This window comes from Phragmites australis, chromosome 14 (genome assembly GCF_958298935.1).
Source record: "Phragmites australis chromosome 14, lpPhrAust1.1, whole genome shotgun sequence".
NCBI lineage: Eukaryota > Viridiplantae > Streptophyta > Magnoliopsida > Poales > Poaceae > Phragmites > Phragmites australis.
Window position 1 is genome coordinate 27771268 of NC_084934.1, and position 12506 is coordinate 27783773.

General features: G+C 45.4%; 3 protein-coding genes and 2 non-coding genes across 6 annotated transcripts; 1 reads left to right on the forward strand and 4 right to left on the reverse strand.

The window, feature by feature from the left end:
- Positions 1-1239: 1239 nt before the first annotated feature.
- LOC133891670 (small ribosomal subunit protein uS4y-like) lies at positions 1240-4060 on the reverse strand. Its single transcript, XM_062332402.1, has 3 exons — positions 3912-4060; positions 2930-3311; positions 1240-1668 (listed from the first exon to the last, which is right to left on the reverse strand). Exons 1-3 carry the CDS (start codon positions 3937-3939, stop codon positions 1494-1496), a joined length of 585 nt encoding a protein of 194 aa, XP_062188386.1. The 5' UTR covers positions 3940-4060; the 3' UTR covers positions 1240-1493.
- On the reverse strand, positions 2066-2152 carry LOC133891841 (small nucleolar RNA Z162). The gene has a single exon (XR_009904296.1). It is a non-coding gene; the product is annotated as a small nucleolar RNA Z162 (small nucleolar RNA).
- On the reverse strand, positions 2545-2635 carry LOC133891840 (small nucleolar RNA Z161/Z228). The gene has a single exon (XR_009904295.1). It is a non-coding gene; the product is annotated as a small nucleolar RNA Z161/Z228 (small nucleolar RNA).
- A 2721-nt stretch (positions 4061-6781) lies between the features above and the next one.
- Positions 6782-8788, forward strand: LOC133891314 (pentatricopeptide repeat-containing protein At1g26900, mitochondrial-like). The gene has a single exon (XM_062332033.1). The coding sequence runs from the start codon at positions 6950-6952 to the stop codon at positions 8630-8632; it is 1683 nt and encodes a 560-aa protein (XP_062188017.1). The 5' UTR covers positions 6782-6949; the 3' UTR covers positions 8633-8788.
- A 110-nt stretch (positions 8789-8898) lies between these two features.
- Positions 8899-11565, reverse strand: LOC133891316 (transcription factor BHLH062-like). 2 transcript variants are annotated; one of them, XM_062332035.1, is made up of 5 exons: positions 11098-11565; positions 10898-11000; positions 10316-10434; positions 9814-9941; positions 8899-9493 (listed from the first exon to the last, which is right to left on the reverse strand). In XM_062332035.1, exons 2-5 carry the CDS (start codon positions 10966-10968, stop codon positions 9026-9028), a joined length of 786 nt encoding a protein of 261 aa, XP_062188019.1. In that variant the 5' UTR covers positions 10969-11000; positions 11098-11565; the 3' UTR covers positions 8899-9025. The 2 variants fall into 2 exon arrangements, with proteins under 2 accessions (XP_062188019.1, XP_062188018.1); XM_062332034.1 differs by having other exon boundaries at positions 10898-11006.
- Positions 11566-12506: the final 941 nt, after the last annotated feature.

The following is a 12506-nucleotide window of genomic DNA, read 5'->3' on the forward strand; positions in this document are numbered from 1 at the left end:
AAATTTATTAACCACACTTAGCTAAACTTAGATGTGGATCAAACAGGCCCATGTTTTTGGAGAGGTAGCAACGTTTAACTGCAAGCTATTGGCAATTAAATAAAAGGAAGAAGGATAGAAGCCTATAAGAAAACGTTGCTCCCTTGAATATATGCTCCATCTCTCCAATAGTGTGGGTTAGATCTTGGGATCGATATGTGGGTGGTGGTCAAGTTTGATTGGATCTATAGTTTTGGGTCTCGTTTATGATACTTTGTTACTGTTATTTGTTTTTGGTTATGGCTTTCATGAATTTTTTGGCACTGGTTGTTCTTTCTTCTTGTTTCCTTGGCTTGTCATCTCGAGGTGGAGTTCTTGGGAGGTTACTTCTCGTGCAGTATCAGTCGTGGCAATGATACCTATGCACACTTACAATATATTGTTGCCACACCATTGGACGTCTTCATGCAATGCCATGTCTAAAAACTGAACCCTGCATTACTTGCTGCATGTATATGGATTTGCATAACCGACGCTCCGTGTTGTCCTCTCAAGCTGCTGTGCGCTGGCTGTGTATACCCTTCACTCTGTCCAGGCTTAGAATGTCAAAATTAATCTGTTATGATCCCACTGAACATGTTCCTCGTAGTGTGAGTGACAGCGAGCGCTAGTCCAACTTGATAAGATCTGTGGGCCCTTTTTTTGTCTGTGTAACTAGTGTAGGGAGAGAGACTTGCTTCACCAATGTTTTAAGAGGTCCATATAAACCATGAAGTGTCGAGATGTTGGGATTATCCACGCTAATAGGGCAATGTGCAATAGGTAGTTCTAGACCACTAGTTTAGTTCATTTACACTCAAAACTCAAATAGATGGAAGTACAAGTTTAGTTGAACTGAGTGAGGTATGGATCAATCCAAGAACCAAAAAAAAAAAAGAGAGCAAAAACTAGCATCCCTCTACTTCCCTGGCAGTGAGGACTGCCGGGCACGACACCGTTTGTGCAGCTGTGCCGTCGTCAGACTGTTAGCAGCGGACGGAGCGCAAACCTTTCTTTTTCGAGGGCTTAATCCGGTGTGCCTCGGAGATGTTAATCTCTGACAGAATCGTACTCGATATTTTCTAGCACAGACGACGCAACGCCTCGCTATAGGATTGCTACTGTGCCAGTGACACGTACACTGTAATGAAATATATCTCGAAGACTACATCAGGATAAAACGTGCATTACAAATTTGATCCGACAACAGAAATGAACTACTGACATCAAAAGGACTAACCCATTGGTTGGACAAATCGGGCAGAACATACATTTCCTCAGATTCAAGGGATGCCGCAAGTCTTAAATTAAGAGGTGACAAGCAACAGAGCAAAACTGCTGGATTCTGAATTTAAGACGACAACTCTCAGGGACAACCAACTGCGCCGCTAAATACTAAGTTCATTTCAAGTTTTAACAATTCGTTTCAAAACCAACCCATGTTGCAAAGTCCTGCGAGACATGGCTGGGCTCTCTTACTCTTCCTCCTCCTCGCAGTCATCACCGCCACCGGAGGCCTTCTTCTGGTTCTTTCTCTTCACTCTTCCAGGGAGGCCACCACCAAGCGGGCTAGTGAGGGAGAAGTCTATGTGCTTCTCGGATTCAACCCTGACCATGAATGAGGGGATGTTGACAAGCTGCCTTCCCACCCTGTCAAAGTGGTAGATGTAGAAAGTTAGATCAAAGACACAAAAAGCACATAGATCAAAACTTGCTAGACGAACTTATTGCCAAATCTACCAAAATGTGGCAAGGATTGAAAGAACAAGCATCACCACAACAGTTCATGACTATTGTGATCTCTTCCAGTAAGCACCATGCCTCGTTTGGGAGGTGGAGTACAAAACATCACATTTTTACTAAAACTGACATATGGAAGACACTATTCTAGTACATAAACAAGCAACCAATGAAATGTTTGCAGTAACTACGGGAAGCTGAGATTAAATACATGAATAAAAAACTATACAATCTGAAGGAAATATAACACAATTACACATTGAAAGAAACTGAGAAAAAAGAAGCATGTTGCTTGGACATCCAGATTAAGGTACTCGGAATGAAAAGAACATAAGAGTCATTGACCTTCGGTCTCAGAGATACATTAGCTAAATTGGATCCTCATCGTGCCCCAGAAAACATATAAATAGTCACATAAACTTTACAAAACAACATGGCAGCGATGAGAAGGTATAAAACAACTTAACAAAAAACACCAATATGCAAAAGTACAGTGCAACTATGAACTTTTGATCTAGACTGTCGAACAAGAATTTTGAACATAATAAAATTTGTTGATACCCACAACATGGAAGCTACATTGGCAAATAAACAATGGAGGAGAAAAAGGCATGGTATTTATGCACTGAAATACAGATTCCAAAAAATTCAGATTGTACCATATTGCCAAGATTACACAGGAGAAGACTAAGGACTTTACTACAGTATGATAAACCAAATAGAAAGGGCAAGGGTAATAAAAAATTATTCATTATGGTAACAGATGTTAGAATTGAGCATGATCATGGGCATCAGATAAATATGACTGCAACATTACACACTAAGTGTCTCAGACGACCGTCGTGAGTATTGCACATGGTTTCTCATCATATGGCCCATCCGAGATCAGTTGTATCTTTACAATTAACATATAAAACTATTAGCAGCAAAACATACCAAAATTGAGGAAACTGGAAAAGTATATTGCAAACTCATAACCTGCCCAACCATTATTTCACATGCGGCATCAGAATACCAGAGTATAAAGGAAGAAATCATCTATACAATGAAAACACAGGACATGATCAGACTCAAAATTATCGATTCCTTCTGAGGATTTCATGATACGACTAACTATAGTGGCACTGCAAATTTTGATACATATGTGAGAGATCAAGCGTGTATAACGAACCTGATGTGACGCTGCCTGATCAGGACACGAGCATGGTGGATGGACTTGGCCATGCCATTCTTGAAGGCGATGGTCTGGAGGCGGCGCTGGAGGAAGTTCTCAACAGTGAGCGCGAGCACGTAATCAAGCTTGTTCTGACCCTCACCAAGGAGACCATAGCGGTTCATGCGGCGTAGGAGCGCCTCACCCTCAAAGATACGGCGGGGGTTCTTCTCGTCCAGGGTGAGCAACTCCCTCGCTGCATTTCTGATACGGCTCAGGGCATACTGCACACGCCACAGCTCACGCTTGCACCGCAGGCCGTACTCACCCACCAGCTTCAGCTCAGCGTCAAGGCGCTCCTTCTCATATGGGCGCCTTGGCTTCTTGAAAGTCTTCCCATCTACATCATGTCACAACATCATAAGTTACTTAGAAAATCGGCTTTGAAGTACCATACACAATAAAATGTAGCAAACAAGAAAGATTCTACTATTCAAAACAGAGCTATATCTAATGGTCTTCGCATCAGTGTCGAAGTGAGCAATAAGCAAAACGACAACAGAACTATGTAGGTCATTTTCCAAGGCATCTAACTCCACTTCCATACTTGCCTGGCTTGGAGTTCTGATCCAAGGCAGTTTGATCCGGACATACAAATTTGAAACCAAATGTATATTGTGCGATCGACTCTCAGAACCGCAAACGCCGAAGCTGAGCATGACAGATCAAAGATAAACAAAAATATACTGTTCTGGCATCCGATTTGCTAGTAGTACGCCTATCTGAGAAACATATTCATCACCATTTAGTCCGCATCCGGTTCTTCCGGATCAAAACCAGCACTGTAAACAAAAGCCAGGTAATTCTCTTTTCCAGAATATAATACTACAAGAGGTTTCCTCAAAGAAACTGCGGCATGTATTGGATCGATCACGACAGCTACGTCTCTCGCAAGTTGCAAGGCAACACGCGTAGAATGCAATGGGGGAAGGGATCTCACAGTTGCGATAGAAGTTGACGTGCACCATAGCTGCAGCGGCAGGGTGGCGCGGTTGGTCGTCGAGCTGGCCGCCGCCGGAGGAGGTGGTGGGGGTAGAGGCGCGAGGTTGGAAGGCAGATATCTTATAAGGGAGGTAAACCCTAGTTTTGAGTAGGTGGGCCGGGCCTCGATAGGTTATGTTTGTTCACTTATGTAACAAGCCTTACTATTTGACGATGGGCGCGATCAGGGCGAAGCTAGTCTTTAAAATCTGAGTACGCACTTCAACCAATATATATCTAGGTTTAAGATTTGTTTGTTTTAGCTGTATATTCTGAAAAACAGTTTATAAATTATGAATCGTAAAAAGTTAAATAGTAAAAAGTTAGGTGATAAGAAGCTTTTAGATTGCGGATTTAAAAAACTTTGATAGGCCGTTCACCAAAATGAACTTTAACAATTTATGAAAAGATGAGAGAAATCTGGTTATTAGGTTATCACAATTCAATAAGTGAATTGTACAAAACTAGGATAAAAAGTTGTCTTTTTATTTAAGCTTTGAATTTTAAAAATTGAAAGCTACGATCTGAAGCCGAAAAAACATGCCTTTAGATGTTGCATTTATTTGAGATTATTTAGTGCATAATATGTAAAATTGAATTAATAATAATTGATTTTTTTTACGGATGCCGATGCACTTCGCTATGCTACTGTAGCTTCGGCCCTTGGAAGCTGGATCAGATTGACTTGTTAAGTCGAGGCCGGTGGTACACAAGGTTGAGTTATCCCCTAGTTTTTTTTTTTGGCTTATTTTCTTTTCTTTTTTTTGGGGGGGGGGGGGGGGTGATATCGGCATAGTACATTAGCGCGTAGTGACCAGAACGTTTTGAACGATTCTCGCAAAAAAAAAAAGTTTAACGCACAACGCGACTTCTGCACAGCGCTGGCCGAGCGAACAGGTTATTCGGCCTCACGTGGGCCGAGTGCTAGTTGGCTCACACGTGGGAGGCAGTTTTTTTTACTGAAGCTTGAGGTGGAGACATTGTATTAGCCCGTTTCAAGTACTTTAAACCACTCTTCGCTCTGATTTTAAATACTTGATCTTTTAATTAAGATCTAGTTAAATTTTAAAATTTTAGTCGTTAATAGTGTTCAAAATATTTAGTTTGAAAACATACATGTAGATTTGTCTTGAAAAATATTTTCATAATAGTATATTTTTATTAGATATTATAGCTATATTTTGGAAGTTATTGATGGTTAAAATTTTAAATTTTTGATTGAATTTTAATCAAAGTGTCAAGTATTTAAAATGGAGGGAGTATTAGTTTCCCACCCGATTTCGTTTGCATCATTTTATTCATTATTATGAGATCTATAAAGTAAGATACTTGTTGTATATGTTTCGATATATTTTATCTATACTGACAAGTTATATGTAATTGTGCTATGTAGCTATATGCAGAACTTGGTAGTAAAGCCCTCACGTATGTTGCTACAAAATATTCAGTAAAGTTTATATTGATGTCTTCAAACAAGTTACTACAAATTATTCATTGAATTTGCTATATAGTCTTCAAATAATATGATACCAGAAGTCCAATGAAGTTTGCTACCTTAACAGAAGTTGCTACGAGGCACTCGTTGATGTTGTTACAATATATATATATATATATATATATATATATATATATATATATATATATATATATATATATATATATATATATAAGTTGCTATCAATTATGCTCAATTTATACCACAACAATCACCTAAGTTGACATCAAACACCCATTCAAATTACTACCAAACTATTAATTAAAATTGTTACCAAACATTCACTTAAGTTGCTACACAATATCTATTGTATATATGAGATTCGATCTGGACCCAAAAATCAAAACATGTGCAAATCTAGCCCTCCTCCGGCTCCAGCAAGGACCCAAAATCCGATGGGAAACTCGAAACCCGCACAAGAGCAGCCACGACGCACCACCGAATGTCCCGTCTAAGCGAGTGTGAGCGGACGACGAAGCGTGTGGGGCCATCACGAGCCAGGCACAGCAGAGCTCGGCCCATCAGCCTGCGTGGGCGAGGTGGCAAATGAGGACAACATTATAGACAGGGTTGAGGCGTACCGCGGGAGCATGCACATGCAGTCGAACAGGTCTCAGACGTGGCACCATTGGCACTGCCACGAGAGAAGGGATGTCTGCTCGCTCAGGAACATGGCATCTAGGGCCTCGTCGGAGGGGTGAAGGCGGTGAGGAGCGGGCATGATTGTTTGAGGTGGAGAGGGGAGATGGTAGGGGGAGGTGGATGCAGGAAGGGGCAAGGGCAAAAGACGAGAGGAGAGAGATGGAGCGGGCACCGACGACCTATTGCGCACCGGCTCCGATGACGATATCAGCGGCCAGAGGACAGGGTGAACGGGGTCATGGCTTCGGGAAAAGGAGACAAGTGATGAGGGGTTTCAAGGTGTATGAGGACCACTGGCCGAAGTAAGAAGCTGACGTGCTCGGTGCGAATAGAGTGGTGTGGTGCATCGATCAAAGTCGGTTGCTCGGGCGCACGCGTGTGTAGTGCAATACGAGTCTACGACGCGACAAGGGAGATACGGGGACGATAGGTGGTAGTACACCGCGAGAGATCAGGAGGGTTGTGCTGCAAAACGAATCGCGTGGCGTTTGGGCCGTTAACGGGCCTCATGATTTCAAGACCCGTGAGCTTAAAATACAACCCGATTCCGACTCAGGTCAGGTTCCAACCCGATAGCCTCGGAGAGGTTTGTACACCCGAACCACCCCTCCGAGTCTGAAACCGTAAGGCCCGACCCGAACTGGCCCACTGCCACCCTTATTCCCGGCCGAGCGCGCATCGGCGCGAGGTGATGCTACGGCGTGTGAAACAGGTGCGGCGAACGCCCACGCCGAGCGCGCGGCACGCCGGCACCGGCAAGTCAGCTTTGCTCCGGCAAACGAGTGTCTCGGCCACCAAGTCACCAACTCAACCGAGAGGATTCCCGCCGCGCGCCCGGCCGGCCAACCCAACCGAGGGCGATGTCGCCGCGGAAGCCGCTGACGGCGCTGCTCAAGTCCGCGACGCAGCCAGGGCACCTCCTCCAGCTCCACGCCGCGATGCTGAAATCCTCCCACTTCCCGCACCACGCCTTCCCCACGGCCAGGCTCCTCGCCTCCCCGCTCGCGCCGCTCCCCTACGCGGTCTCCCTCTTCGCCGCCGTCCCGCGGCCCACGCTCTTCCACCACACCGCCCTCCTCCGCTCGCTCTCCGCGTGCCCCTCCGTTGCCTCCCTCGCCGCCTCCCTCTCCGTCCTCACCTCCGCGCGGGCGCGCCTCCCCGACCTCGACGAGTTCGCGTTCCAGCCGTTCCTCGCGCTCTGCGCGAAGATCCCTGATGACGCCGAGTCGACCTCGCTCGGCAGGCAGCTGCACGCACTTGTGCTGCGGTACGGGTTCCTGGACATCGTGAGCCTGAGGAACGTGCTGTGCCACTTCTACTGCTGCTGTGGCAGCATGGTGGACGCGCGGAGCGTGTTCGACGAAATGCCGGAGAGGGACGCCGTGTCATGGAACACGGTGATCGGGGGCTATGCCAGGGCGGGGGAGGTGGGTGCGGCGGTGGAGATGTTTACCGCGATGAGGTGCTGTGCCATGGATGTCAACGTGACAGCCGTGATCGCTCTGATCGGATGTGGGTGGCGAGGGGAGTCAGTGCATGGCTTCTGCGTCAAGGCAGGATTCTGCGGCAATGTGAAGGTGGCGGCAGCAATGGTGGGGTTGTACGTAAGGGAAGGCAGCGTTGAGTGTGCAAGCCAGGTGTTTCGTGAGATGACCAGGAGAGACTTGGTGCTGCATAACTGTATGGTGGATGGCTATGCCAAGACAGGGCGAGTCCAGGAGGCACTGAGCTTGGTTGACATGATGAGACAACAAGGGATGAGACCAAGTTCAGGGACGCTCGTGGGCGTGCTCTCTGCGTGCGGGGCATCAGGGGCATTGGCACCCGGTCGTCGTGCCCATGAGCTTGCTCAGGAGGCAGGGCTGGAGCTTGACACCGCGCTCGGGACGGCGCTCATGGACATGTACTTCAAGTGCGGGTGCCTCAAGGAGGCAGCTTCAGTCTTCGATGCAATGCGTGATAGGGATGTGAAGGCCTGGACAGCGATGATCATGGGGTTCGGGGTCAATGGACAATCAGGCGCCGCGACCTCGCTGTTCCGTGCAATGGAGGAAGAGGGCGTGGTCCCTAACGAGGTCACCTTCCTCGCGCTGCTGAGTGCTTGCAGCCATGGCGGATTAGTGCAGGAAGGGAAGGGGTTCCTCGAGACCATGGTGCGGCGGCACGGCTTATCTCCAAGCCCTGAGCACTACGGCTGCGTCATTGATCTCCTGGGGAGAGCAGGGCGGTTAGACGAAGCGTATGAGCTCATACTACGCATGTCATCCCGGGGTGATGCTACGTCGTGGAGAGCCTTGCTTGCGGCCTGCAGAATCCATGGCAATGTCGAGCTGGGGAGGATGGTGCAGGCACAGTTGGACGCCATGGGCCACTACCATCCATCAGATGCCATTCTGCTGTCGAACACATACGCGTCACAAGGACGATGGGATGAGATAGCTCAGGTGAGGGATTCAGAAGCGCAGAAAATTGCCGTGGACAAGAAGGAAGCAGGCTGCAGCTCCATTGATGTCTTGCCAATGTATCCAGGCTTGTTGAATTGAAGCAACAACCAACTGAACTCAAAGCGGGTTTTCAGAGAGAAAAATAGGCCTGTGTAGGTAGCTAACCGTGAGTAACATCAGGCAGACTAGGTTTTGTTCGCAGCAATCGATACGTGTACAGAAACATAAAAAAAGTGTTCAACATGATTTGTATTATCAGGTATTTACTCCTTGAACTTCTGCCTGATAATTACTATATATGATATAACAAACTAGCAAAGATAGGTTGCTCCCGTCAAAGTAACTAGGTGAACACTAAATTCGGCTGATACAGAATGGAATGGTATTTACACCCGCAGGCACAGAGCCACACAGGTTTCTTTAGCACACTAGGTACACTGGGAAAGGTAAAGCTTGAAACTGACAAACTCTTCAGATCGTGAACCAGATTTCTCATTCTGTGCTTGAGCTCTTACCACTACCAGTAATGCCACTGCTACATTGCTCATCTTCCATTCTTGAAAGGATTGGATATTCGTGTACAGGCAAAGTAGCCATTGTTGTTGGGTACCTTGCCTGCGGCCGTGTCACACGATTACAAGTCCCCTGGTCTTGTGGCAGTTCAATATCTTCTGTGGATGCAGATTCGGGGAAGAGCTGTAGCTCCCGCCGTGGTGCAGCATAAGATTGCTCAAGGACTGCTGGCTGTTGCAGAGGGAGTGCCATCGTTGCAATGATTGGTGGATGTGATGAATGTTGCAATGCAAATACTGTGCTTGCAGGATGAGCAGCCGTGAGATTTGATATAGTTGTGCCATGGCTCCAAATGGAACACCGCATCGTAAGCTCAGTTTGAAGTTCCGAGATTTCACTGCGGATCACATTGTTTTCATCAAGTAATTCATTTCTCTCCAATGCAACCTGTTTTGTACCATTAATTGAAGTAGATATTGTATCAGTGGTAAGGACATAGCAAGATTATCCGATTGATGATAATGGCATGGATTAGTTGCTGATATATTCTGAAATGATGTTACCCAGCATGATTTTCGGTTTGACACTAGTGGAATTGGGCCCCTATGCTAACAAATTCTTAGCATAATAAAATGTACTCCAAATTTTATTATTCATGAATTGCTAGCCTCAAATCATCAGATTACGCAAAGGTAGCAAAATAATTTGACTAATTGTCCCGAAGTCCTAGTATGCATAAGTGGATGTCTCAACTGAAAAGAGCTTACATAATGAGATTCATTCTTCAGTATGTTGTTCTCCTTTTGAAGAGATTCTACTTGTGAACGTAGATCTTTCAGTATCCGTGTAGTGTCACTCAATATGCATGCCTTCCCGTTGTTCTGCCTATCAGGTTCTGAAAAGAGATGACATGCATCGCTTAGGAAAATATAGTGCATATTTGAACAAAATACAGTAGTTTTAGAGTTGATACAACTAATCATAGACACATGGCTCACTTGGTGAGGATTTTCTGTCTTATATTGTCAATCGTTGGGTAGGTAATTAGTACAGATGACCATGTAAACATAAAACTTCCCCGCAATCCGTCAATTTGTAATGGCACTCAAATCTGAAACTAGCCTAGGATTCAGGACTCCAAGGAGCTCTACCATCAGGCAGACAATTTCGATACAGAGAACGAACAACAGGATGTTAAGAAACAAACAATCTAACTCCGTGCAGCCAGAAATCAAGTCGTTGCAGCTTCGATTGTAAGAAAACACATACCTAACATATTTCCCAGCTCACCGAAGAGATCATTCTGCTTGCCCCGCTTATGTTTCTCCCTCTCAGATTTATGCACTTTCATTGGAGCATTCTTTTCGCACTTCTTGTTCAAGATAGGCCTGTTGAATACTTGAATGTTCAACATCAGTGATAAAATCCAGTCACATGATTCTATAACTGTTTGGGTCAATTCCTTTTGGGGGATGGTTCAATATGATGTATTAGGAGTGGATCATGGTCCAAGAATATAAAGAAATCGAACCCATTCTCCCTTATCCACATCCACATCAGAGAAATTCTAATTTCCTTTAATCGGATTATCGTATTCAATGACAAACATCCACATTTGTTTCCACTACTTCGCGGGTCAGGTGCAAAGTATACACAGCCTAAAGTATACACAGCCTATGTGTTTCAAAAATATCAACATCAGTGTTTTTGCCCACATTTCTCTTGAAACCATAGGAGTAAGAATTGCTGCATAATACACTTTCTCAGGAAACCAACAGGCATGACATCTATCAAAATCAAAAGAAAAACTTCAAAATATATATTTTTTCTGTTTAGTCCCCAAGGACTCACCCTTGGACGAGGTTCTCCGTCAGGGCCGCGGTGGCAGCAGCGGCGCCATGCGCCCTATCCCTGGGCACCATTCGTGATCAAGAAACTTGATTCGATACCTCTCCTGCAACTACAAATCAAGAGCTCCGCATCAGTTCCCCACACCCTAACAGCGCATCAATCGACGCCGAGCAGAAGTCACGGAGGTAAAAACTCCCTACCTCCCAACAAGTACGTCAAATCGAGGCCGGCGAGGGGAAGACGACTTGCTGCTGCGGGATCTGAGGGCTCGGTTCTGCTACGTCCGTCCTTCTCCGATTGCGCGAGGGGGAGGCAGAGACGAGTAGAAGAACAAAACGAGGGCGGCTCCCACGACGAGTCGTCGATGCGCTCGATCGGGGGAGGAAAGAACGGGGGGAAACGATTTCTGCTTCACCGAACCGTGGGCCAGCGCGTGGTGTAGCCCACGTGACGGTGGAAGGGGTAGCCGGCGGATCAGGTGGGCAGGATGGCGACGCGAGGGGGGGGGGGGGCGTGTGGGAAGCACCCGCGGCCACCGGTATTCCGCCCTGGTGCGTGCTCCCGCGTCTGCGTGGTGGGCGCCGCCGCCGTCGCCGCCGCATGTGCCGGCCGCCTCCCTTCTTTCCACGGCGAAATAAAAAGGTTAAATTATTATGCAAGTGCTTGGTTTCATATCCATCGACAGAGTTTTCTCCAAGTTGAAGGTGACTAAAATCTTGCTTCCACAGAAAATATCTGTCTACGAGTTGCGAGTGAAAGAGGCGCCTAAGACTGAGACAAATTCATTCTGGCCTTCGTCCTTTTTTCGAAGGGAAAATTTCATTAATACTTTCGTTTGTTTACGTTTAGATTTATATTAAGTAAATAGGTAAAAAAATATAAGATAGAGGAGAGAATCAACCAATACATATATATCTAATAGAAATGATAGATAAATTCAGGTAGTGTTTGGTTTGTTGGATAGGACAAGACGGGGTAGATCTATCATGTTTTGAGCTGTTTGGATACAAAGCAATGTGATGAAATGGTTTGAAATCAGAAAATATTTGGGACGGAGCCATTAAAAAAATGATATAACGCAGTCATATTATTTCGAACATAATACTAACGGTAAGCTCAAGGTACTAAAATAGATTCGTTACATACTACCTACCAAATAAACATCTATACATAGATAGAATTATTTTATTCTCAAATATATAAATAGAATCATTTCATCTCAGCTCGCTCTAATTACAACGAATCAAACACTACTTAATATGTCCACACGAGATAGTTGTCTTTCGCTCTAATCACATCTTTTCCGTGGTTGGTGAAGTTTCGGTCATAACTCAAAAGAGTAACAAGATCGCATCACGGAGACACGGAGGCAGAAGGCAGGTAAGGACGCATGGTGGATACGCACGTACAGGCGACGTAGTTGGCCCTCGGCAAAGTTTATCTCCACCCACACGTTGGATAATGTAAGCAAATTTTATAAGTTTTTTCTGATAAAGACATCTACGAGACCTCTATTTACACCATCATTTTTTATTCAATAATTTATGTACATACGTATCTACGTAATAAAAGATACGTATCGATACCTTATAAAAATCTATATGTAAGA

Bases quoted from the DNA above. Each gene is read 5' to 3' on its own strand.
- LOC133891670 (XM_062332402.1), bottom strand. From the start codon at position 3,939: ATGGTGCACGTCAACTTCTATCGCAACT. The intron at 3,312-3,911 runs GTGAGATCCCTT...GACATGATGTAG, and splicing joins CGTCAACTTCTATCGCAACT to ATGGGAAGACTTTCAAGAAG. The intron at 1,669-2,929 runs GTTCGTTATACA...CCACTTTGACAG, and splicing joins ATCAGGCAGCGTCACATCAG to GGTGGGAAGGCAGCTTGTCA.
- LOC133891314 (XM_062332033.1), top strand. From the start codon at position 6,950: ATGTCGCCGCGGAAGCCGCTGACGGCGCTGCTCAAGTCCGCGACGCAG.
- LOC133891316 (XM_062332035.1), bottom strand. From the start codon at position 10,968: ATGGTGCCCAGGGATAGGGCGCATGGCGCCGCTGCTGCCACCGCGGCC. The intron at 10,435-10,897 runs GTGAGTCCTTGG...AGTATTCAACAG, and splicing joins ACGGAGAACCTCGTCCAAGG to GCCTATCTTGAACAAGAAGT. The intron at 9,494-9,813 runs GTAAGCTCTTTT...GGTACAAAACAG, and splicing joins TGAAGAATGAATCTCATTAT to GTTGCATTGGAGAGAAATGA.